We start from the raw sequence: 23,425 nt of genomic DNA on the forward strand, positions 1-23,425 counted from the left end.
TGGTGGTCTGATAAAAAGAAGGCTGATGCTGACAAAGACAGTCTTCAAATATGTGAGAGACTTTTGAAAACAGGAAATGAATAATCACTTCTCTACATCCATGACAAACATGAGGACAGTTACAAGACTGAAACAAGACAGATAAGAGGAAAATATTTCTAACGCTGAGAACAGAAAAAGGATGGGAGATACTGCAGAAAACCTGACTCTAAAAGCAAAAGTCCATTGAGAAAGGGATAGATACAAAAGAGCCTGCCCCAGGGCTGTACAACGTGCAGCTGGCTTCCTAAGTCCTCCCCTTCCTTATCTCATGTTTCTACACTATTCAAGCAAGATGAAATGCTGTATTTGCTTCTTTTATCCTGTCCCAGACCCGACATGAGAAGAAACAAGGGAATGATTTCTCCTTTGCCTGTCAGCCAACAGAAATAAATTCAGTGGAGCCTGCCTGGCTTGGTTTCCTCCATAGCGCATGCATTTTAGGACTGACATGCATGACCACAGGAGCAAACATTCATTGTCTTCCCTTCTGTTTGGCTGCCTGAGTACTGGAGATAGAGCTTCTCACAGAACAGATTTTATCAACACCAGTTTCTGTTTCCATGAATGTTGTGTCTTTTATATTAGATTACTGAATGTTTCCAACAGTAAGAAACTAGTGAGTTGGCTGTGATTCATTTTATGATCTTTGACTGCAAGGTGGTTACTGTGAAATGTGACTGATAGAACTAAGGCACCATAAAAATGGTTTCCTATAAACTGTCTTCACACAAGATAGCTAATCGTCAAAAGGGTAAATCTGGGTCCAGGTCAGAAATGATCTGCAAACAATATATTATCCTAAGAAACCCGTGATATCCATGCACTCATCTCCTACAGGCTAGATCATAACCTGTCTGTCAAGCCACTGTTGATTGCAGAAGGAAATGTGGTTGTTTTTTTTTTTTTTTTTTTTTTTTGTGGTAAGGCTTCCACAGCTGAGCAGACCTAAATAGCTCTGCTTTATGGATGCTTTTAGCCAGCCTCATCATTTTAGTACAGGAATGCTCAACATCCCGCAAGAACACATCTTGCATAATTCTTGCAGCCAGCTCATAACTTTAAAGGGCACAGATTTCCTCTAAGACTGAAAGAAAAGAAAGTGTGCTAAATATATCTGTTAACATTAGCACTTTGTGACTGTGCTAGCCAAGAGCTGGCAGTCACATTCTCTCAGCCAACAAAGTGTTCCTTTGTCCAAAGCCCTCCTCTCATCAGCCACAAGAGACCATAGCCTACATCGGTTTCAAGTGTGTTTGGATGTGCAGGAAGCTGCAAGAAGCTGCATGAACCATTCTGACAGCACCCGCCTGCAGGTGTTGCTCAGATCTGTGCGGCAACGGGCAGTAGGCACAAAAGAAAAATAGATGTCTGTATAACTCTTTCCGTAAGTCCATGTGTGTCAGAAAAGATGGCATTTTCACTAAACACTGAACCTCGTGTGCCCACGTTGCACAAATGATCTGCACGCATACAGTAAAATCAGCACTCCTGGAAGAGTTGAGCAACCCCTGTGGTCAAGGCTGCTGTTTCTATGCAGTAACACCCACCTCATGGCACGGAGGAGCTGTCTGGGGCTGGCTCGGTCTGACCCCATCAGATGGTAGCTGTCTTCCACTGATTTCTTCTTCTTCAGCTACATGAAAAGGATAAATAGCCCTTGTCTGAAAGGACACCTGTTTACACAAAATTACACGGAAAATTGTGGTGAAGCTGATGATATTTGATAGATCATGTCCTACTCTGTTACTTTCATTACAACACTGTTTCTCCTCACTGATTACCTGTTCACCACGCCTTACGATGACCGTGATGGCTCCTACAGAATGGTACTTAATAGCCTAACAATTCTGTTAATCACTCAGTTCTGCTACACAATAAATACACTTCTGCATTATGTGTTTGTTGCATTGCATATTTATCGATCAAAAATAAATTAATATTAGACACTGTGTGTTCCAACCAGCATGGTTATTCACAACATCTTATAAATCCTCACTGTAGTTGTATCAGCCTCCTCTTAATTATCAGTCTTTTTTGATAGTACAGGTTTGCAGCTTATACATCCTCAAGCTGGCTAATGCTATACGTTCATTCAATGACCTAGTGGATAGCAGCCTTGCCCACAGCAGGCAGTTGGAACTGGATGGTCTGCAAGGGCCCTTCCAACTCAAGCCGTTCTGTGATTCTTTGATTCTATGATTCTGTGATTTACAGGGATCAATAGCATCTAGACTTCACAAGCACAGTTAGTTTTTATTATTAGTCTAGTTTTGATATTTCTGACAACACTGATTTCATAGTATCTCACTTTCATTCACCTTCCTGGGAACACTTAGAATATGACTGAGATACAGGCATCTCTCTGCAGTATAGTTAATGACCGTCTCCCAGGTGGCACTACACTGGCACATACATCTTCTGAAGTTGTGTCACTGGTTTATGTCTTCAGTAGTCGATCAGAAGGGTGCCTACTAATGTTTCTTGGCCCCCATCATTCAAATCTGCATTTAACAGGACTTGTACTGTAATTCTATAAAAGAAGCATTCTTAATGTCAGTTAAATAACAGCAGTAGTGGCAGATGAACAAGCAAAACTGACATTGTGGTTACATGTTGCTCACCAGCTTGGAAAAGCAAAGATTTTTGTATTTTGCCCTTCAACAATCCTTAAGTATTTCTTAAAAGCTACAGGCCGAAAAGAACAAAGCTACATTTATACACAGCTGGCACAGCTGCCCAGAGAAGCTGTGGTGCTCCATCCCTGGAGGTGCTCAAGGCCAGGTTGGATGGGGCCCTGAGCAGCCTGAGCTGCAGCGCTGCCCATGGCACGGGTTGGGGTGGCTGGGGTTTGAGCTCCCTTCCAATTCAAGCCACTTCATGACTGTAGGGTAGTTTCTTCCACGGCATTGGAAGCTTAGGCTGATTAGGTATGCTCTGAGTACATGTAGCATCCCATAGCAGAAAATGTATCAAGAACAACTAGGAACACTTTTATCCACAGGTCTGGCTGGAAGCACTGTCATTTCCTTAAGCAACAAATAACTTAATGCTTAAAGCACGTAAGATAGAGAAGACACAGAACTCTGCTTACTGGAGTTTCGACTCCTCGTCATCAAATACAATGCTATGATGACCTGTGTCACAGACCACAGAGTCTGTTGCTGTGAAAGCAAGTGCAAGTAAAATTCCAGTTCTACCTTCCCACGCACCGCAGTGGGGTGATCTCATGAAAAACATAAAACAGAGAAAGAGAAGATGAGCTCTTTAGTTATGGAACTTGAACTTCTGCCTGCAACAAGAGCGAGCTGGGTCCAAGCTCCTCTTACACAGACTCACTGTCACATCCAAGTGCTCAAGGACTGGGATAGGCTTGGCATCCTGGCTTGTATCAGGAACAGTGCAGCCAGCAGGACCAGAGAGGTTATTGTCCCTCCGTACTAGGCCTTGGTGTGGCCACACCCTGAGTGCTGTGTTCAATTTTGGGGCTGCTCACTGCAAGAAAGACATGGAGGCCCTGGAGAATGTCCAGAGAAGAGCAATGGAGCTGTGAGGGGTCTGGAGCACAGGTCTGATGGGGAGCGGCTGAGGGAGCTGGGATTGTTCAGTCTGGAGGGCAGGAGGCTTGGATGAGCCATCATCACTCTGTACCACCACCTGAAAGGAGGTCATGGTGAGGTGGGGGTCTTTTCTCGTGTAACAGTGATAGGACGATAGCGAATGGCCCCAAGTTGCGCCAGGGGAGGTTCAGGTTGGATATTAGGAAGAATTTCTTCTCAGCAAGAGCAGTGGGGCAGTGGCACAGGCTGCCCAGGGAGGTGGTGCAGTCACCGTCCCTGAGGTGTTGAAGAGCCGTGTGGATGTGGCACTGAGGGACGCGGGCAGTGGGCGTGGTGGGGGTGGGCTGACGGTTGGACTGAGTGGTCTCAGTGGTCTTTTCCAACCTTAATGATTCTGTGATTCTATGAAACAGCAGCCCTAACTGTTGAATAAGGGATTGGTTTCCCTCTCTGTATGTGACACAATGCATCTTGAGGTTCCCTGGATTTTCTCTCTCAGTAAGCAGCAGCAGGCACCGTGTCGCGAGAGCTCCTTTTTGCGTGAGCTGCCTGAACGGCCCCCGCGGCCACCCAAACCTTAGAACACACCCACACGGCGCCGCCTCCATCTTTGCAGCCAGAGCAGGCCGCGTGCGCAGTCGTCAGAGGCTTCCGGTAAGGGTGAGCGCAGCCACGGACTGATGGCTGAGGCGGCGTGTGCCTCTGGGCGGCTAGCGGCTGTGCTGCTTTGTGTCCTGGTCGTGGTGTCCCGGTGCTGTGCAGGTGAGCCGAGCACGGTGCAGCGCGGCGGCGGTGTCGGTGGCGGGGGGCAGCTGGAGCCGTCCCTGGGGCGAGGTGGGGGCGGCGCGGCCGTGGAGCCCCTCGCTCCGAGGCTGTCCGGTTGCGGCGCTACGAGGGCGGGGGGCGGATGGGGGGAGGGGGATGGGAGCGCGGCGTTGTCTGCCCGCCTCAGACAACTGCTGCGAGATGGTGTGTGGGCAGCGGGCTTTGGGATCCCGTTAACTTCCTGCGAAGGCGCCTCGGAGCCTGAAGTGCAAGTAGGGAACCGAGGGGAGCGACGCTGCTGAATTTCAGGGCGCGATCTCATAGGCAGTAACGTGACAGAAGACCGGAGGCTGTCTTCTGGGGTCTGCACCGTGCCTTTGTGGTAGGGCTGGGGTAGAAAAGCAGCTCTGGGACTTCTTCTCTTTCCCTTTCCAGCCCTTCGGTTTGCGCGTTCATTCCAAGTTCCAACCCGGAGCTGTCAGCGCTGTGCTACCTGCAGCTACTTCGGTTAACCCACACAGAGTGCAGAAAGTAATTGGCATGCCACGTGCTGCTTCTGTGTGTAGAAGCGGTTGCTGGGCTGCAGTGAGCTGTCACCTTCTGCCCTGTCAAAACCAGCGGTTCCTCTTCTGCACCAGTCTGAGAACCCTGGTCATAACACCGATGCCTTAGAGCCTGTGGAGTCGGCAGTAGTCGGGCTGCCTTTGCTGTGTTTGGTTGTGGCTTTCTGTGTTCCATACCCACACGTAGCAGGCCTGGTGCTGAAAGGCTGAGACAAGAGTTTCCATGGTTGTAACCCACGCATGATAAGCAGCAGGGCTGTTGCTGAGCTTCTGATAGCTGCTAGCAGGCAGTGTAGCAGCAGATGTGGAGTAGGACATGTAATCGTGTACTTTCACACCATGCTTGCCTTTATAATTCAGATAGGAGACCAAAAATAATCCTTTTTGTTAGAACGTTTCCCTTTTGAGAAGAATGGTGTATCATCTCAACTTTTGGCCTGGCAGTTGGTTTTAAAAGTGTTTAAAGATTCACAAGAAGTTTATAAGATAGCTGCTTTTTCTAGGGCAGCAAAATCTGAAGTAGTTGATGCTGTGCATCCCTTCATGGGCATATCTGTAAGTCACAGCAGTGCATTGTGAGTCTTGCAAACTCAGTTCATTTGTGTTACCATAAGCTAGAAGGTATTATTTCTTGTATTCAGACGGACGATTCGTAGCAAATACCGGGGAACTGAAATATGTGGAAAGTTGATGAGTAGATTTTCAGCATCTAAAAGGGGTCTGTAAGAAAGAAAGGGACAGACTCTTTAGCAGGGCCTGTTGAGACAGAACTAGAGGAAACGATTTCAAACTAAAAGAAGGGAGATTTAGACTGGATATAAGGAAGAAGTCTTTTACCATAAGAGTGGTGAGGCAGTGGCACAGGTTGCCCAGTCAGGGGGTGGATGCCCCATCCCTGTGGACACTCAAGGTCAGGCTGTACGGGGTTCTGAGCACCTGATGGAGCTGTAAGTGTCCCTGCTTATTGCAGGGGGGTTGGACCAGGTGGCTTTTGACAGGTTCCTTCCAACTCAAACAATTCTGTGATGACCTTTTAAAGGGTGTTTTTTTTGGTTGATTTGTTCTCCCTGAGATAGTAATGTAAGTTGAAATGGTTTGGTAGTGAAGGAAATGAGGGTGTGGGGAGAGGTGCATTCTTTTTGTCATTGAATCAACCAAAGAAAGCGGAGCCTTTGGAATAAGTATTACTTTGCACATTTGCACATAGCTAAATCATGAAGCTTCACTGGGAATTAAGTGTTGCTGAGTTTACTCCTTGACTCCATGGTTGTTCTTTACTAGAATTTAGGGAATTGATTTAGGGAAGCAAGCACAAAACACTGGAATTAGGAATTATTGTGTGAAAGGATAGGCGTGGATCGCCTGTGCACATCTGTGTTATTGAGAACAATGTTAAATCAACTTGAAATACTGGGGAAAACCCAAAAAGTGCTGGGATGTAGCAGTGCTAGTTAGAATGAAAAGGTTGGGTCATGTTTTCTGTAAGGCTGGATTCTGCTTATAGAACTCAGCTAGAGCATTGTGACTGGTGAGTTACATTGTTCCAAGAGAGTTTGTTTGGAGGGGATGCATAAGAGAAGAATGACAATTATTCAGAAAACTAGCAAGTTTGACATAGAAGGGAAAATGAAAGCAGGAGATGGAGTGAGCAGGTGAAAACAGGATAATTGGGACTTGGAGCTTTCAATAAATCGTTACTTAAGCTTGCATAAGAAATTTGGTGAAGGTGTTAGACTGAGTTGTCAGGGTTGTCTCTGAGGATCAGGAGAGCTTTATAAAGCAATAATCTGTTTTTCCAGCCAGGGCATGGAAGAAGGTGCCTAATCACATTCAGGACAGATCTACAACGAGTGCTATGGAGTTTTCATACTATTGTAGAATCATAGACTGTCCTGGGTTGAAAAGGACCACAGTGATCATCGAATTTCAACCCCCTGCTGTGTGCAGGGTCGCCAACCACCAGTCCAGGCTGCCCAGAGCCACATCCAGCCTGGCCTTGAATGCCTCCGGGGATGGGGCATCCACAGCCTCCTTGGGCAACCTGTTCCACTGCGTCACCACCCTCCGTGTGAAAAGCTTCCTCCTAATATCCAACCTAAACCTTCCCTGTCTCAGTTTAAAACCATTCCCCCTTGTCCTATCATTATCCACCCTTGTAAACAACCATTCCCCTCCTGTTTATACACTCCCTTCAAGTACTGGAAGGGCACAATGAGGTCTCCCCGGAGCCTTCTCTTCTCCAAGCTAAACAAACCCAGATCCCTCAACCTTTCCTCACAGGAGAGGTGCTCCAGCCCTCTGATCATCTTAGTGGCCCTTCTCTGGACCCGCTCTAAGAGCTCCACGTCCTTCCTGTACTAAAGGCCCCAGGCCTGCATGCAGTACTCCAGATGGGGCCTCACAAGAGCTGAGTCGGGGAGGGCAATCATCTCTGTCTCCATGCTGGCCACCCCTTTTTTAACACAGCCCAGAACACAGTTGGAGTTTTAGGTGTTTTGTTTCTGTATTTACGTTTTGCAGCAGTTGAAGCTGGAAGGCCATCTGGTTCAGTGTTTGTCTGCAGCAGCAGCTGGCAGTGGAACAGGAAAGAAAACAGCAGCAAATACATTGTGATACCTGCAGCTTAATGGGACAGCAGCTTGTAGCACTGAGGTTGTGTGTTTGACTCATTTCATAAACTAGGCAAGAGTTGAGCACATGCAGTCCTGAGGGAGGAAGTCCCACAGACGAAGCGCTCCGTGAAGCGGCAGTTTCATCTGTGCAGAGCAGAGCTGCTTGTTTTGATGCTTCTTGGCCCCTGAAAGCAGCTCTTAGGGCCTGGTTCCAGCAGTTTGTGAGGATTACAGAAGAATCAGCGTCAGCTGGGATCAATGTTGTTCCAGCTTGCATACAGAAGTTCTCAGAGAATGGAGGCAGTCAAACCTGAGGCTCGTGACAGTCTGCTTTTGGGCCTGTTACTAAAGCTATTCCTTCTGAATTCACTGTCCAACGATCAGAAAGGCTTGTGATGGAGTTCAGAGTGATTTGCTTCTCTTCTGGATTTGGAGAATTTATACCAGAATGGCTTCTGCCATTGTCTGTGAACTTGTTTGTTTAGATAGGCCACACGATGCAGCAATGCCTGTGAGGAAGTATTGCTTGATACCCTTTGTGTTAGCCGTAAGTGCATGTCCCAAAACATCACATGCTTTCCTGTGCCACATCATACCAGCCTGCCTATGTTATGGTTGAAAATGCTTTTGAACTCTTTCTCTTAGAAAGAGAAAGGGGGGAAATTTGTGTAAGTAAGCTAATGTCCTCATCCCAGTGAGCTTCCTTACCCATCCTGCTGCTTTTGAAGATTATTTGATACTTCTTTCATCCAACTGACAGTGGGAAAAGATTGTGAGCTTCTGCAAAACTACTGAATGTATTTAATGCTTTTATATTCCACTTTTAGATAGGGTAAAATCATAGCCTGTGGTACAGGGGCTACAAGAAAGTAGGGGACAGACTCTTTAGCAGGGCCTGTTGTGACATGACAAGGGAAAAATGTTTCAAACTAAAGGCAGGGAGGTCTAGATGAAAAACAAGGAAGAAGTTTCTTACCGTAAGAGTGTTGAGGCAGTGGCACAGGTTGCCCAGAGAGGCGGTGGATGCCCCATTCCTGCAGACACTCAAGGTCAGGCTGGACGGGGCTCTGAGCACCTGATGGAGCTGTAGGTGTCCTTGTTCTTTGCAGGGGGTTGGACCAGATGGCCTTTGAAAGGTTCCTTCGAACTTAAACAATTCTATGATTCTGTACTGCTTAGATTGATATGAAGACCACATGCAGGCATGACCCCTATTGAACAAGCACATTTTTGACAGATGTTCCCTTCTTTCCTCTACTATGGTCTCATCAAAAAAAGCTCTTTTGAAACGTTCATTTCTATGATTAATCTGTAATCTACATTTCACAAAGCTTCCTGATTTTAGTTTGAATGCTTTAATTCATGTCTAAATTGCCTCCAGTTGGCAATCTCCCTGACAGAGGTTAGTGCTTCTCTCCTGGACTGCTCTTTTCCTTGACATTTTGACCATTCTTATATGTGTCCTCAGACTTAACCCTTGCCCTCCATGTGTCATTTTATGTGCTGTTCCTTGGGTAAAAGAAAACATAGGATTACCTTAAGTGAGGTAGAAGACCTGCTGTGTGAGGAAACCTCACTGGATGGGATTTATATTCAAGGCCATACATTGATTTTGTGGCAGTAGCATGTGGCACAAAGTCTGACTCACTGTCTGTTCCACAGTTGTGAAATGAGAGCATTAGGTCAATCCCAGGTGGTTTGCAGCTGAGCTCCAGATGTCGGATCCAACATTGGTTGGATACGGCATAAATGCGTTCAGATTGCTTACAATCACCCGTGGCAGTGAACTTCATGTGCTGAATGTTGTAATTGCATGTGCTTTTAAAGGGGAGGTAGGGGGATAATTATTTCACTGTCACTCTTTTTAACAAAAGTAGTCTCTCCTTATATTATGTCAAAATAATTTATCCCAATCTTTATATAGCTTGATATTGTCTTTTTTATAGGCCAGACTAATCTGAAGAGTCCTCAGGATATTCAGGTTTATGCTGTAAATACAAATTTCACCCTAATGTGGAACTACACTGGAGATGGTACCAACGTGACATTTTCAGCACAATACCAGTGGTAAGTAGTACCTTCATTCTGAGCCACGAATATCAGACCTGGAGTTGTGCAGAAAAGCAAATTGGTTTACTGATTGATTTATGTTTGTTGATGCTGCCACATAAAACTTCTCGGAAGATATTTCTTGACGTAGAATCCAAGAGTTGTCCTTCATATTTTTAGTTTATACGTAAAACCAGATTGTTACTGACAGGGATGTGTTATAAACACAGCGCACACTTAGTATTAATTCTCGATACTGGGCAGTAAAGTGGTACACTTGGAAATGTAGTGTTTAAATTTATTGATTCTTCTCTGTTTTTTTTGGGGGGTTGTTTTCTTTTTTTGAGCTAGGTTGTGTCAACACACACAAACTGAGTTTGAGAGAGGATGTAATTCTGGACTTTGACAGTTCTTTGTTGCTGTTCTCAGAGACTGTGCTCACACACTGAATAAACCAAGTGGTTAACTATCAGTCTACAAAGTCTGATACTCTTGGGTAAAAACGTTAAGCTAATAAAGTGATAAAGTAATGAATTAAAGTAATGGCGATATCAACTTGAGGCTTGAATTAAATGGTGATATCAACTGGAGGCTGACGAAATAGATATCACCAGCACGAGTGTAACTGGTGCTAAATGCTAGGCAAACTAACACTTCCTAGCGTTTAGAAGAAGGTGAAGAAAACTGAGGATTTAGATTGCTTTGATTTTTATTTTATTTTATTCTCTTCTCGCAGCTTTGATGATCTTCAGACAAGTGAACCAGAATGGAAGGAATTATCTGGTTGCCAGAATGTCAGTCACACAGAATGTGACTTTTCTTCAGCAATAACTGCATACTATGATACGCATCACATCCGCATAAGGGCTGAAAGAAGGGAAGCCAAGTCTCCATGGTCTAGCATTTTCGAAATGATTCCGTATGAAATAGGTATGGGCTCCTTACGTACTGCAACATATCTAGTTAAATGTCCTTCTGCACTTTATTGTGGCTTATATGTGGTTTCTACTGCTTACAACAGCATAAATTAGTGACTTTCTCAACCTTAAAGTAATGTAAAGTATTTATGGGTGATTTTTGGAAAGGGAAAAATATTGGTAGTGGTGCTGTTCTTCTGAGGGTTCTTTCTATCACTGTCTTTCTAGATTCCATAAAACCTCCCTGAAATGGACTTTCCTGGAGGTCTTCTACTGACCTATTGACTTTTCATTATGCCTATTATATATTGACTTTTCATATAGCCTTCCTTAATGAAGGAAGGCTACTGTGCAGTACTACTGGATTGATTTGTTTGTGCTAGGTTTCTTGCCTTGCTTATTTTAAAATATGATCCAGCTTTTTCATTCCTTTACGGAAAACGTTCATTAGCAATATTGCATTTTAATTTCAGGCAACATTGTCATATATTTTAGGTTAGATTTCTGTGAGTTACTGCCTGAGGAGAATTAAAACTAAGATCCCATGGGCAGTTCCTGTAGTTTTGTTAAAGAGTTGAAAGTAAGATACTAAATCACAGTAGCTGCGTATTATTAATGTAACTTAAATGTTGGTTTGTTTTCCTTCAAACATTCATCACGCTCAACTTTTCCATATTTGCAGCTCAGATTGGTCCCCCTGAAATAGCGTTGCAGTCCATAAATGGAGCCATTAAAATTAACATTTCTCCTCCAGAAGCAAATCAGGTTCGAAAAATGTGGCTAATTTCTGTGTTTTTTAAATACAATGTAGTTATCTGGGACAATTCATCCAATGTAGAAAAGGTATGATTGTATTCTGATTTATTTATTTATTTATTTATTTGACCATAACTGCTGGACCTTTGCCTTAGTTGTTTAATGCTCTAATATTGAAATTTAATTATAAAGCTTGCTTAGTTACGCAACTCTATAACTGCTGCAATGTGGCTGAAAAGTTGTTGTTTTTAATGTGTTTGTTTGTTTATATTTCTAGAGGACTGTTTTAGATGTTTTATGAGAACTGCCGTATTTCTCTTAAGTCCCAGAGCCAGTTCTTAGTATGAGGGGTGAAGTGAAACCATCTCACATGAGCTGGAGCAGGATCCGCTGTCAGCCAGCAGGAACAGGGAAAGGGAAGAAAGTTCAAGACAGTGGGAAGAAACGCTTACAATAGGATATAGATAGGGAAGGGTAGGGCTGAGATAAGAGGCTAATTTGGTCTTCTGGATATCTTATAATTAAAGTACATGCTGTGTATCTGACATGTCTAGTCAGCCAAGTAGGGAGAGGAGGAAGTATTTGTTCAATGAACTGAGGAATTCAAGTGCAGTAAGTTACGTTTCATACAGAGCTGTGCTGCATTCCTGAAACTGAAAATCTAGTTTCACGTGTAAAGGAGCAAAGTTAGAAGCCCTTTCAGCGCTGAATCAGCTACACATATTGTCCTTTGTTCCCTACTTTAGCACTGCTTAGGGAAAGCTGGGGAGGGACTTCTTATAAGGGCATGTAGAGACAGGACAAGGGGAAATGGCTTTAAACTGGAAGAGGGTAGATTTAGACTAGATGTTAGGAAGAAATTCTTTACTGTGAGGGTGGTGAGACACTGGAACAGACATTGGTTGTCCAGCGAGGTGGTGGATGCTCCCTCCCTGGAAGCATTCGAGGCCAGGCTGGATGAGGCGGATGAGGCTTTGAGCAACCTGGTCCAGAGGGAGGTGTCCTTGCCTATAGCAGGGGGTTGGAGCTAGGAGATCTTAAAGGTGCCTTCCAACCCAAACCATTCTTTGGTTCTGTGATGTTATACAAATAGACTGAAACCTGGCGGGTGGAAAGGATACTTAAAAATCAGCTCATCTGGAAGAGCAGTTATCTTTATATGCTATTCACAATTCTCTTACAGGTCAGAAGTATTTTACCCATTGATGTAATAAATGATCTTGCTCCAGAGACTACCTATTGTTTGAAAGTTCAAGCAACTGTTCCTCTGGAGTATAAAGAAGGCCTGTTCAGTCCAATTCATTGCATAAAAACCACCCGTAAAGGTAAAGCGTGAAGTCATCTTACATCAAACAAGTTCCGACTTACTTTGGCATAGCAGCAATCATCACAGTTATTTACAATTTTCTATTTTAAATCAATATAAAATGTTGCCTATTGATATTAGAAGTTTTTATAGTACACAGAGGTTTTCACTTGGAGGAAAATTCTGTCCAGTGATTTGGATTGCAAAAACTACTTTCTCTGTATTGGAAAGCTACCTATTTTTTGGATTTGTGACTTTGAATCAAGAGGAAAGGGAAGCGCGTGTTGACAAAATAAAATACTTTTGTGTGTTAGGTAATAAATGAGTGCATATGAAGTGGAGCCAGGCTTAGAAAAATGTCTTTTATGCAAGCCTTTTGGACTTCATTCTTGCAGATTCTGAAGAATTGCTGTGCGTAGCTTGCTTGCAATTAATAGCTTGTTTTGCATGTCTACATTTAAATTCTTTTGTGTGCTGTTCAAGTGTCTCTTAAGTATTCCTAAATATTTATTTCAGGAAAAATTACAGTGTGGGAATGTAGAATGTTAAACACTAGATTGCGTGGATGGTACATCAGAACCTCATTGTGTTTATTTGTGTATATTTTACATAGTCTTCTAGGCAAATCACTGCTGGAATAGTTTGTTACTACAAATCTCCATGCATCTCTCCTTAATTTTAACTGTAGTGAATTTAACTAATGCTTTTATTGTTAAAGGCTTACGTTCTGTTGTATAGACAGCATATAAATTTGTCATCTTTATAATTCAAACATAATTTTGATTATAATTTTTTTAACTGTTCCGTAACATTCCTGAATGTGTGCCGTAACCATTTGTGTGAGAAATGCTCACTCAGTGAGAAATTGCTGTATGTAATATAAAGCTTATTCCTACCCAGTAACTTCTGCTTTTTATTTTGAGCAGTAAATGACCTTCTTTGCCCAACAAATGTGAGAGTTTTTGCTTTGAACATGAAATTCTATCTGCTTTGGGATAATCACTATAACGAACATGTGACCTATACCGTACAGTATCTCACGTGAGTTAAGCAATTTCCGTATCTCTGTGTAAACCTGTAGTGTAGTTTTAAATGTCATATGCTGTCTTTTACAAACACTTGCTAGAAGTGAAATACTTTGTAAACGTATTTTAACACGTTCTGTGAAACACTGAATACAGCTAGTGGCTTTTAAAAGGATTGCATATAACATATTGTAGAACTTCTGAATACTAGACTTGTCATAGGAGTGCTAAATACTTAATGGAATTGACTTCTCTATATATTCTAAGTAGCATTTTTTATAAGATATGAAGTTTGCATTTCCTTGTACCTTTTTAAATGTGAAGAAATTAGATGACTAGAAGTCATGGGCAAAATGCTGTTGTTGAAGGTTTTCAACTGTCAACATATTTGATTACTACTGGTCAGATTCCAACCTTTGAAAAAGAAAAATGTCGTGTCCATATGCTTGCATCTTAATGTCTAGTCGTTTGTGGAATGAATACTGTGACTGGCATCAACATGATGAGAGAGAGCTCACAAAGAGCAGCATTATTTTGGAATTCCTTTGATGTGACATAAAAATGACTTCATAGAACTTGTTGAAAAATCTGAATTTGAATTGTAAAAATCTTAACAACAGAAATGCAGTTTTTCTGGTGAGGACTGAGTGAGGCACTCGTTTGTACTTCCTGATTTAATTGACTTCATTGTTTCAGTTACAGATAGAAGAAATAGTTTTCTTGTTTGATTGTTTTTTTAAATTTGTGGGCCCAACATCATAAAAAAAAAAACATTAAAATATCTCTTGCAGTGGGTACCTAAAGAACCTTTATGATGATTACTCCTCAAAGTGGCAGAAGGTATCAGGATGTGAGAACATCACTAGCATGAAATGCAATTTGTCATCTGTCATCAAACCTACTTCGGCATCTTATTACTTCCGTGTGCAGGCTATGAATGAATATAATAAATCATGTTTGTCTAAAGACGTAGAAGTAGATCCTCCGGTAACAAGTAAGGAGATATTCTTTCTTAAATTTTTTCATTTCTCAGCCAACTTGTACTTCATGCTACATGTGTTGCTCCAAATGTGATGCCTCCTATTTAATTCCGTGGAAACTACCACAGATAAAAAGATGAGAATAACACTATTTGATAGAGCAAATTCTCAGCTGCAAAACACGGTTAGCTGTATGCTTCCATCAGTGATGAACAAGAGCCTGCATGCTGTGTTTGTAAACATCTGCAGCAGTGGAGGTGGCTAATGTGACCCGCTGTTTCACAGCTGCTATCATGGTATCATTGCTAGGAAAATGTTGCCCATGCGGTCCATCCTTCCTTGGCCCAAAGAGATCAGATTGCCCAGGGTCTTATCCAGACTCACCTTGAAAGTCTTTAGGGACAGGGCATCAACCACGCCACTAGGCAACCTGTTCCTGTGCCTCACCACCCTCACTGTAAAAGATTTTTTCCTTGTATCTAAACTAAATCTACTCTCTTTGAGCTTGAGGCCATTTCACCTTGTTCTATCACCACAGACCCTGCTAAAGACTCTGTCCCCTTCTTTCCTGTAACTCCCCTTTAGATACTGATGATGGATGAGCTGATTGAGACATGCTTCACCTTGTGGTGTGACAGCTGTGCGTGGCTGTCCGGAACGTGACTTGTCATTCATGTTACCACTGCTAAAACACACCGCCCACTGCCTCACTGTACTCACATCCACTCTTTGGTTCCCATTCAGCAAGTGTCAGTGAATGTCAGTGAGTGCCATTTTTTTCATACAGAGGAATTCAGTGACACATCTTTGCTTTATGCACGCTTCCGTGTCAAACACCATTGTGTCATACTGCCCCTCTGCTGCCATCTGTCACACGTTGAAAAAATGTAATGGGATACTGGTGGGAAGGTTCAGCCTCTACTGCCACACCGCCACCATCCGCCCCTGATGTCATGGGCCAACATAATAAAATAGGAGGAGGTACTTTTGGAGCTGCCCTCGTATATGCAGATACATGTAGGTAAAGCTACTAGTCGAGTCAGGGTCTTAAATACACATTTTAAAAATTTTTCATGGATTTAAATGGCAGTGTTTTATTCTGTGTTGTTATTTCTACTCCGTCACTCTTATTTTTAACCGTCTTATTTTTTTTTTAATGTCTGCAGATGAAATTGGCCCTCCTGATGTAAAGGTGGACATCAGTGATGTTTTGCTCCATATCAAGATTACTCCTCCAGGAGGACCTGGGAATAAAATCATGAGTGACCTTTATGATTTCTCTTACCAGATTCTGTATTGGAAGAATTCATCAGATAATGAGGTATGAAGTCGTCAAGTACTTAAAACAGTACATGCAATTTGCTATGACATAAATACGACATTTAAGTTCTCCTCAAGAAGCTTATTTTCAGAAGAGGCACGTACATGGTGTGCCAGTCATGCTGCCTGTTTGTTTGCCTGTTTTTGTGAAAGATTCTTTTAAAAAGTCTAGCATCACAACTTGAGGAGATTTTGATCTTTTTTTCATTCACATGGCATTATCGTGATTTTGTAGAGCTATGCTTTAAGTTTCATGAAGCTGCCAAATGGCTTGCTTTTGAACAGAGGCTTCTTTCTTACAGTATCTGTGTAGGAGTCTTGTCCTAATGTAGATTCCTGACCTCAAATGCTTATTTCTGTATTTGCAGTTTTATACCTACGTGTATCATAAAATAACGAAGCCTTGAATGTTTCCAGTTCACATTTTAATACATCTCTCCATAGTCTTTAAATGCTCCTTAGAGCAAAATATCTTTATCATAATCAGTAGATGTGTGTATATAAACTTGTGGGAGAAGGAAAACAGTAACTGGAAGGAGTTTAATTTTGCACGGAGTACATCAGTGGTTCTTCTGGTTTATTCAATTTAAGTGCAGAATGGCGTCCAGCTGCTTACAGAATTACTTCTTCAGCAGAGTCCGAAACTCTTGATCGGTTGAGTGATTCTTGTAATCTGTATGTGCACCTTACTTTGCTCTTTTTCAGGAGGAAGTAAAAATGAAAGAAACAAAACAGACAATAGCGACAGTCTCTGATCTGGCACCCTCGACTTTGTACTGTGTGAAAGTACAAGCGTTCTCAGAAGCTTACAACAAAAGCAGTGATTTCAGCAGAGAGGAATGCATCGGAACAGCTGGCGGTAGGATGAACTTGCGACTTGTTACACCAATAAAATTGAAACTGTTAACAGTTCACGGGCCTTTGCGGTCCTCACTAGTTAGGAAGTATTTGCAACACGGCATAAGGGCCTTACCAAGTCAGCACATGTGTACGCAGAGGTCATATCAGCAGTCTGCCACTGCTGCTGTGTTCTGTGCTGTTGCTGTACTGATACGACTTCTCTTCTGACCTGAACAAAACTGCACTGTGGTTATTCCACAGTGCATCTGAGTTTAGAAACTGTCTCAGAATAGTCACTGTAATGATTATGAGTTAAACTTAATTCTGACTTGTTAATAGCAGGCTTTAATGTCCATTCCTTCCTAAATATGCTTAGAAGGGTGCAGGGAATCTCTAGGTACTACATTTTTAAGAATATTTTGTTCTTGAGTTGTCTTAATTATTTTGTGAATTAACTAAATTAAAAAAAAAAATCTTATTCTGAAGTGTGAGGGGACACTTTAGGGGACAAATGATAGATGAAAACACTCAGACTCGTTACTGACTTGTTTGCACATTCTGGAGGATGGGTTATATTCAGTCAACATCAGGGCATGTTAAACTGCTGAATTCAGTTTACTGGTTATCTTATAGTAAGAGCTTTTAGTGCTAGAAAAAATAAAGAACTATCCAAACTGACTTAAGACTAAGAAAATTTAATAACCATACTATTATTTTCTCACATAATAAACTTCTGTGACTTATTGACTTATATAGTCCTCACTTCCTGTCTTTATTAAGCCTGAAAATAATTAAATGTTACCTTTTTTAGATTCATAAAATAAATTCTTTAATTGTTTCACTGGTTAAAGATTAAATTTCCCCATATCGCCCTATTATACTTAGCCTATTTAAGACCAGGAAGTATATTCCAGCCTCCATATTGGGATAGAAAGTCACACAGATCGTGCCATGTGCTTCCCAGATGTTCTTATATCTCAGTGCGGAATGCTTTTGTTCTTTGATCATTTGTACTAACTGGAAATAGGGATTAAAAAGACCTGATTGTCTCCTCTAGGTTATTTGTAGAGTGTCTTCTGTTATTACAGTGTGTTCAATCTCCCTTCAGTTGGTTTGTTTGATAGAGCCAGAGAATACATTGCAAAGTAGAATAGAGGAGGTGAGAAGGAAGCTTGCAGAACTCTTGATCTTAATCACTGAACACTCTATGACTATTCAGTTGGAGGGTTTATTTGGTGACAATATTGTGCTATTAAAAGCTGGGTTCTGCCTTCTATACTTCTTCTACCACAAGGTTCAAAATTTAAGTCTTAGAACTGAGCCTTGCCTGTTAGAAGCCTTTCTATGGTTCTTGAGTTGGAACAGGAATACAGGACCATGTTTGAGCACTGAAGTGAAATTTATCTCATCTTTCTATACTTACATAGGTTTCTATACTGGAATAAGGTTTCTGTACCAACGGTGTAAAAAGTCAAGCTGGTGTCTAGATTACCAGTATAGGAAATAGTTGGAATGTGTTTGGGATTGATTTATTCCTGAATACTCGTCTGAAAGGAATAGATAAGTTGCTTGCTAGAAGATCTGTTTTCCCTCTCTGCTGACTGGGTCATGGGCATCTGAATCTTAGAGGTGGAGTTCCTTTCCTGTCAAAGAAACTCTTTTGTGCTCCTTGAAGTCTTTCAAGTCTGACCAGTGTAATCATTTCCTGGCTAAAAAGCCATCAGCCAACTTCACTTTTTTAATTGTCCATTCTCCTTCCATAACCTGTGGAAATTTTATAAAATAACATGGAAATTTTTACTCCTGTATTTCCATTAGTTTCATGTTATGTTGCCTGGGGCTAGAGCCAGCAGAGTAACAGATTTACATACATCAGGTGCTTCACGATAACTGTCTGTGGGCAGCCTTTCTGTCCTGCTGTCAGGTAGTGAGGGAATCATTGGATCTTGGTTCTGATCCTGTATGCAGATGCCTGTATTCTCGTATTTGATAAATCTCTTGCACTGTGATTTTAATAAAATTACTTAAGGTATTAGAATGACATCGTTACCATAATGATCATCGTGCCTGGCTATAGTGGTATAGGAATGTGAAATTCTATGATAAGCACTGTACCAGATTTGGAGAACATCTGTTTTAATCTTGGTAGTTCATGCATACCTAGACTAAATGTTTGGTTTATTGTTGTTTGGTTTTTTTTCCTTCTTTAGGTAAACACTTACCTCTGATCATTTTAGCAACATTTGCAGGTGCGCTGACTGTTGTCTTGATTGTGGCATCACTGGTCATTTTTTTCCTGTATCAAGTCTATAATAAAATCAAGTACATGTTCTTTCCTTCATGCCAGACTCCTCTGAACATAGAGGTAAGATGAGATTTGTTTTTCTTATTCATTAAGCAGATGTATTTTTAGAAAAAATGAGCAGAAAATATTATGGGAAAAAAAAGTGATTCTGTTATCTTGTATTCTTACCGATTAATTGTATAGTTCTTAACAAAATGCAGGAATGCCCAAGGGAAAAATTGGAGTATGTATTTCTAGAATACTGTGTAACACAGAATGGGTACTGTGTCTTATTCACATCCTTTCAGTTACCAGCTTGACGTTATTTTCTTGCTGCACAGAACTTGATTTTTATTGCTTCTAGTTTGTTTGTTCCTTGTTGCATTACACCTCACTTGTTTCTCTGAAGGTTTCTTTGGGAGGAAATCATGAGTATCTTGGAGAGGGGAATTGACTGAGAGCACCTTTGCAGTGAAGGACCTGGGGATACTGGTGGTGGATATGAGCTGGCAATGTGTGTTTGCAGCCCAGCAAGGCAGTCATATCCTGGACTGCATCAAAAGAGGCCTAGTCAGCAGGTCAAGGGAGTTGATTGCCTCCTTCTATACTCATAGGGCTCTACCTGCAGTTCTACATTCAGGCCTGGGATTCCCAATGCAAGAGGGCCATAGAGCTGTTGAAGCACCTCTAGAGGAGGGCCACAGAGTACCTCTCCTTTGAAGAAATGCTGAGAGTTGGAGTTGTTTGGCATATAGAAGGCTCTGAATTTGTGGCCTGTTGTATAAGCTCACTTTATACTTTTTTCTTTCTTTTTTTCTTTTTTTAATACACTGAGGCATGTAGTGACAGGACAAGGCACAATCATTTTAAACTGAAAGGGGATAGTTTCACATTGAATATGATGAGAAATCTTTGTGATGAGGGTGGTGATGCACTGGAACAGGTTGCCCAGAGAAGTTATGGATGCCTCCTCCATGGAAGCATTCAAAGTCAGGTTGGCTGGGGCTTTGAGCAACCTCTTACAGTCCTTGCCCATGGTGGGGGAGTGGAACTAGATGACCTTTAAGCATGCAACCAAAACCATCTTGTGGTTCTATGAATAGAAGTTGATAGAGCATTTTCTGGCTCTTTCATTATCAGAATTAGAGAGAATTGAATGGTTTTGTTAAAATTCATAACAAAAGCATCTTCAAGCAGGCAGACCTACAGATCTCTTGGTCGTAAGACTTTATGAATACAAGGAGGGTTATATGGATCAAGAGCATCTTTGTGGAAGAGAATTGAATGAAACATTACTAAAATAAACAGAAACCACATCTGGCTCAGGAAGCTGGCAAGAGTTGGACGTTGGAAGTGTCCTTCCAGCCTTATGTATTCTATGAAAGTCATATTACATTTTTGACACATCTTCCATGTGTTTGTATCATCTGAGAGGCTGTGTGATCTAAGAACTGTCATTATTGCCTGTCCTTTAAAACTCAAAGGAGGTAACGATGCAAGTCCAATCTTTGGAGGAAATTTTGATGTAGCAAATGTATGCCATCTCTTGACATGATGACTGTATGGTTCAAGTCCCAGAAAGGGTGGTTGTGCAGTTTCTGAGCTCTGCTTGGCATAGTACTTAATAGTGATCCCATTCTAGAGTAAACAGAGCCACACGTAAATGTGGATACATTTTGGAAGGTGGGTATATCATAGAATCGTGATTCTATATTTTGAAGCATATCAGGAACTACTCCTCACGCAGCTTTCTTCAGTGTTTCTCAGACCATCGACTTGAACGGTGTGTGGCCTTCCTAACATATCTCCTTCTCACTGAGGCTCTTATGATACGTAGTGTGCAGAGCTTTCTCAATACAGCTATAATTTAACACCAGTCTCATAGTTTACAAGGGCTAATATGAACTTAATTTGTAAGGCAGCATTTTAGCTCTGTTGTTCAGTAGAATACTGATAACATAACTAATACTGTGTGTATTTATTTGATATAAAAACCATTTCAGAGAGTAGATTTGAAGCACAGAGAACAGACGGTGGCACTCTTGAGAGCTATGAAAGGCTTGGTGTCATGCTGTAGCAGCTTGCTTCATGCATTCCTTTTTATTTTTTGAGTGGTCTCAAGGCTATAATCGATGAAGTATTGTGATTATATACTTGATTGACAGCTGGAAACATAGCAGAAGAGTTGAGGTTACATTGCTAGAACAATGTCTAAATGCAGCTAAACTTTATCAGGACTTTTCGTTCCTGAACTTCAGAGAGAAGGTTGCATGTTATAGGTAGAAAAAGTTGTGATGCTGTTGAATACAATACAGTGGAGTTGTATGGCTTTCGTGTTAAGTGGGGTTATTTTTTAGGTGTTATATATGAATGCTCATCTTTCTTTGTGCTTCTGTTTTTGCAGGGCTTCGGAGCACAGCTCTTTAACAGTCCATTTGTGCCTACTGTAGAAGAACCGGTAGAAATTTGTTACATAATTGAGAGTAGGATCACAGAAGAAGTAAATCAAATTGACTTTAAAGACAACAAACATTTTAAACAGAGCAGTCGAGATTCAGGGAATTATTCTTACGACGATAATACCTCACAAAGCAAAGGGTCAGAAGAAACACTAGGAAATGACATACTATAACTTTTATGGGAATAAAATCCAAATATGGGACTTGTAGTATAATAAACACTTGAACTTTTTTTTTATTATGAAAGTCTTTGGCCAAATGAAGACTGTATGACTTTGGGATCCTCGTTCTGAAGTTTCCAAATCTGCACTTTGTTACTGGAGAATTACATACCTTCTCTGCTGCCGGCTGACTGCAGTTAAAGCACGCTGGAGTTCTGGTAGCTTACACCATTCTGACTGAATAGTCATCTCATGATAAAAGGAATACCATCTGAATACAGAGAAGAGATCCGTATGCTTCGTATACTTGAACCTGATAACCTTGATGAAAGCCTACTGTGTTGCACAAGAAGGATTTCTCTCTTACAGGTTTATTTTGAGTGCCAGTGTGTACTTTGACAGAGTCCTTAGATTATCTTTACACAGGCAGAAGAAAGTTGATGCCAGGTACCATTTCAAGTACTTCTCTGACATCTTCCAGCCCCATTGGAGACAGTGTTTTTTGAGTCAGTAGGTCCAGAGCAAAGTATGCAAAAAAGACAACAGCCTCAGTGAGGCAACTCCTCTGAACATCCGTGTAAAATTCCTTACAGCCGTGGCTGCCAGGTACTCCCAGTGCCCACTTCCATGTATGTGAAGCTATGTATCGGGGTACTCTTCTCCCACAGCACTGAGTAAGATGCAAGTACCACGTGGGGAGAAGGCACTCCACCGTGGAACATAAAAATGTCACAGCGGAAGCACTTTGTATATAGAGGTATGGTCAAATTGCATTGTGCTGCACTTAGGATGGCAGCCAACGAATACATAAAATAACCGAATAACACTTTGAAAAATACTTCAAAAATTACTTTGATGATAAGGCATACTAAGAAGGAATATCCTGTTCTTTTTTTTTCCTCTCTCGTGGCTACGTAACCAGAAGTTTAGAACTCTTGTAACTGATTAGGATCTGCAAATGTGGAGCTTTATTCTGTACGTAGAAATATCCAAGTTGTATTTAGAAAATGCCTGTTAACAGCATGGCAAGGACACTGTCCTTCAAAGCTTTTCCAACTCGGGTCTTCTCTTGCCAACAGCCACCTCTTTGTACCAATTGTAAAGATGCTGCAGTTATGTTTGTTTGCATACCACTTTCTTTTTTCAAAGTATTTTTATTTTTTATAGATTATTTTTTATGACAGAATTGACTTAGAATAAATTAGGTTTGAGTTACATGTGGGCCACTGTGTATTACAGCAAGCAACTGCTGGTATTTTTCTGGTTTTTTTTAATTTCAAAAACGTGTCCTTATTTTATAAATTTCATGTTCCGGTGTTCATTGAAGAACTTAATAAATTTTGCACATTTACTTCTTTAACCCTTTCTTGGTTCTGTCTGTTTCCAAAATGGTGGCATCGAAGCTATAGTACATTGGAAATCCCCATAAATTGTCCTTCCAGAAAAAAACTGCATGAAGAATATCACATATAAAGTTAATTGGAGCTTACGTGGGATGCTTGCATGGTCTAGGCAGTTCAGAATGGAAGTGCCAATTCCACTGTCTGAGTCAGAGCTTAAGCTGACAAATGGGAGTGTCAGCATCCCACCCTTAGTGGTCATTGGTAAGAAGCTCCGCTCTGTGAATGGCTGTGAGGTAGCGGATGAAAGGCAGTATTAAGTTGGCTCTTTGTGCTGTCTATTCAAAGTAATTTTGCTTCAAAGTCAATTTGCTCTTCCGCGGTGAGAATGCAGCTTGTTTATTCAGCTGCTCCTCATAGTGCTTTATGTCTTAATGGGCCTTCTTGGA

General features: G+C 41.6%; 1 protein-coding gene across 6 annotated transcripts; it reads left to right on the top strand.

Annotated features, from left to right (window-relative positions):
• The first annotated feature begins 4,233 nt into the window (after window positions 1-4,233).
• IFNAR1 (interferon alpha and beta receptor subunit 1) lies at window positions 4,234-22,996 on the top strand. Of its 6 annotated transcripts, none has more exons than NM_204859.2 (11): window positions 4,234-4,361; window positions 9,486-9,606; window positions 10,325-10,518; window positions 11,188-11,348; window positions 12,445-12,586; window positions 13,494-13,608; window positions 14,384-14,586; window positions 15,739-15,893; window positions 16,598-16,751; window positions 18,943-19,097; window positions 21,421-22,996. In NM_204859.2, the coding sequence occupies exons 1-11, from the start codon at window positions 4,280-4,282 to the stop codon at window positions 21,646-21,648; spliced, it is 1,710 nt and encodes a 569-aa protein (NP_990190.2). In that variant the 5' UTR covers window positions 4,234-4,279; the 3' UTR covers window positions 21,649-22,996. The 6 variants fall into 6 exon arrangements, with proteins under 6 accessions (NP_990190.2, XP_015154756.2, XP_046761874.1 ...); XM_015299270.4 differs by having other exon boundaries at window positions 18,970-19,097; XM_046905918.1 differs by having other exon boundaries at window positions 18,982-19,097.
• The last annotated feature ends 429 nt before the right edge of the window (window positions 22,997-23,425 follow it).

This window comes from Gallus gallus, chromosome 1, assembly GCF_016699485.2.
Source record: "Gallus gallus isolate bGalGal1 chromosome 1, bGalGal1.mat.broiler.GRCg7b, whole genome shotgun sequence".
Taxonomy (NCBI): Eukaryota; Metazoa; Chordata; class Aves; order Galliformes; family Phasianidae; genus Gallus; species Gallus gallus.